Source organism: Astyanax mexicanus, chromosome 24 (assembly GCF_023375975.1).
Source record: "Astyanax mexicanus isolate ESR-SI-001 chromosome 24, AstMex3_surface, whole genome shotgun sequence".
Lineage (NCBI taxonomy): Eukaryota > Metazoa > Chordata > Actinopteri > Characiformes > Acestrorhamphidae > Astyanax > Astyanax mexicanus.
The window spans coordinates 34,527,501-34,530,000 of NC_064431.1; the positions used below are offsets into that span (position 1 = coordinate 34,527,501).

At 43.9% G+C, this 2,500-nt stretch overlaps 1 protein-coding gene across 1 annotated transcript in view; it reads left to right on the top strand.

The window, feature by feature from the left end:
• tmem51b (transmembrane protein 51b) overlaps positions 1 to 2,500 on the top strand; it is a 9,257-nt gene that overhangs the window by 4,579 nt on the left and 2,178 nt on the right. The window contains exon 2 of the mRNA XM_022663348.2: positions 1,696 to 2,243. Coding sequence (XP_022519069.1) covers positions 1,861 to 2,243 — 383 coding nt within the window. The 5' untranslated portion in view covers positions 1,696 to 1,860. The remainder of the gene's footprint in view (positions 1 to 1,695; positions 2,244 to 2,500) is intronic.

Genomic DNA, 2,500 nt, shown 5'->3' on the forward strand with positions numbered 1-2,500 from the left:
AACTTTTAACTGTAACCATATTTCACTTACTTCTGTATTTTAACTCACAGAAACACGTTCACTTTAAATTAACCTTATAAACTTTTAATGTGTTTAATGTTGGACCAGGTCCATCCATCCAGCCCCAATTAACATAAAATAATGACCTGCTGTAATGGAGTGCAGTTCTGGTGGTGGGTGTTTGGGGTGATCAGCACAGCGCCGGATGGAAAGTGCAGTACTTTGGTTTCAGCTGAGAGAGTTTTCCTCCATCTCTATTATCATCATTCAGCTCTCAGCAGCTGAAATGTGGAGCGGTATCATAGCAACAGCACCCACTGGCTTAAATCCAGGATTTCTGAGGTGTAAGACTGAACTGAATCCTCTGAACTGATTTTACTTACGATTTAGAGTCAGGATTTCACACTTTTCTCCCCACATTCAGATCTATTTTATCATATTTTATTTATTTTATGTGATATTTTATCACACTTGGATATTGTTTCCTGTTTTCCCAAGACTATATACACCATCATACACCATACATCTATCATCATACACCATCATACACCACAACCTCAGACTAAACTCTTCAGCATATTGTAAAATTTAAGCTATGAGAAACTGAGATAGAAAGAAAAGGATGTCCCACTCCTTGTAAACCGTTCCTTATGAAGAGGGCTGTGTGCATCCGCATAAAAAAATATGGCAATAAAGCACTGTCAGTGATTGGTGGAGTAATGAGAGGGCCAAATTATTTATAAACAACAATACATTTCATTGTAGTTTTGTAATTTCTTTTTATTGTAATAGATTTGGTGCAAAAAAGTGGTAAAATTAATAAATAATTGTGTTCAAATAATTTTAAGACCCTGACTTTTAAACGAGGCACTTAATGATGTAAAAAAGAAAAAAAGGTCCCTAAAAGATTTTCCCTCTCTCTAACATTGTAAACCTGTTGGAAGCCTCTGGAAAAAATGCTGTATTTTAGAATGCTGGGGAGAACGGTGGTGAGCTCTTCCACAAAAGTTCATACTGGTTATCAGTTCACTTCAACGCAAGTTAATTTCACAATGCAGTTTTACTTTAAAGGAGCCCTGTGTGATTTCTGCCAGAAAATGATTGTGATTTCACACCTGCAGCACCAGCAGCTCTTACCAACACAAATGCTTATATTCAGCCATACGGCCCCGCCCACACTCCTGTTCTTCAGCGTGGTGACGCTGAAAGGCCGTGGCTACTTAACAGCGATAATCACAGTAAAGCATTAGAAGGCACCAGGTTAACTATGATGCTAACAGCTGGAACCCTGCTGAGCCCGGCTGTTATCACTGCTGCTATCCTGCAGATCCTGGAGCTTCACTCCTCTCAGCGCTGCAGAAATCACATGCTTGGGGGTGAATTTGTTGATCTGTAATACAGAACAGAACAGTCAAATCAGTGTTAAGAATTCCAGTAGAAACTGTTTAGTTATAAATCGAGACCGTAGATGATGTGAAGTAACTGCTGGACTGAGTCTGATAATTAGTGTAGCTCTGATTTAAATCTTTTTATAGATTTTTTTTGTAGTAAAAGCAGGAGCACAGATCTCCCTTTATCTACAGCTTCAGCCTCGTTCCCAAACTCTCCTTTCATCTACCAATCAGAGACCTTCAGACCTTCATGTATTAATCAAAGTCTCTCTCTATCTTTCTGTCTCTCTCTCTCCCTCCTCAGGTCTGCTCGGCTCACCTAACACTGCTGTGTGCGAGATTGTGAGGACGAGTGTGAGGACGAGTGTGAGGACGAGTGTGAGGACGAGTGTGAGGACGAGTGTGAGGACGAGTGTGAGGGCATGTGTGTGTGTGCGAGAGTGTGAGAACGAGTGTGAGGGAGTGTAGGATGTGTTCGAGTGGGCAGCCGCTGTGTTCTGGGAGGCGGCGCTCTCGCTCGTCCCGGGCTGGAGGGGGCAGTGTGGGGTCACAGTATGCTTTCTGTGCTCTGGGGGTCGGTCTGGTGGCGCTGGGGGTCGTCATGATCCTCTGGAGTTTGGTTCCCAAGGAAACGGCTCGAAACGGATCAGTCACGAACTCAACCTCGACCGGCAGCGAGTCGAAGCTGAAGACGTCATCGGTGGCATTTGTGTTAGTGGGGGCGGGGCTGGCCATGCTACTTCTGGCCATCTGCCTGGGTGTGAGGAGTAAACAGAGGCGGAGCCAGAGCCAGACAGACACGCCCACCGCCACCCAGTACAGCGACCAAGCGCAGGGAGACTCCGGCCGCGAGTGAGTAACCACTTTACACTACTGACCTTACTGCACTGAATATCTGCCAACCAAAAATATTCATCTATAAATGGTAAAAAGAGTACTTTCCCTTTTCAGCTCGATTAATGAACAGGCTAAATCCTTTACAGAACAACAACTTGTCTATTTTAGGCCCTATTGCAGATTTTCTCCTGACTTCTTCCAGCGGCGACAGCACTACTGGATTCCAGAGTCCGTTTTAGTGTAAAACTTAAAACACACCTGAGCAAAGACTG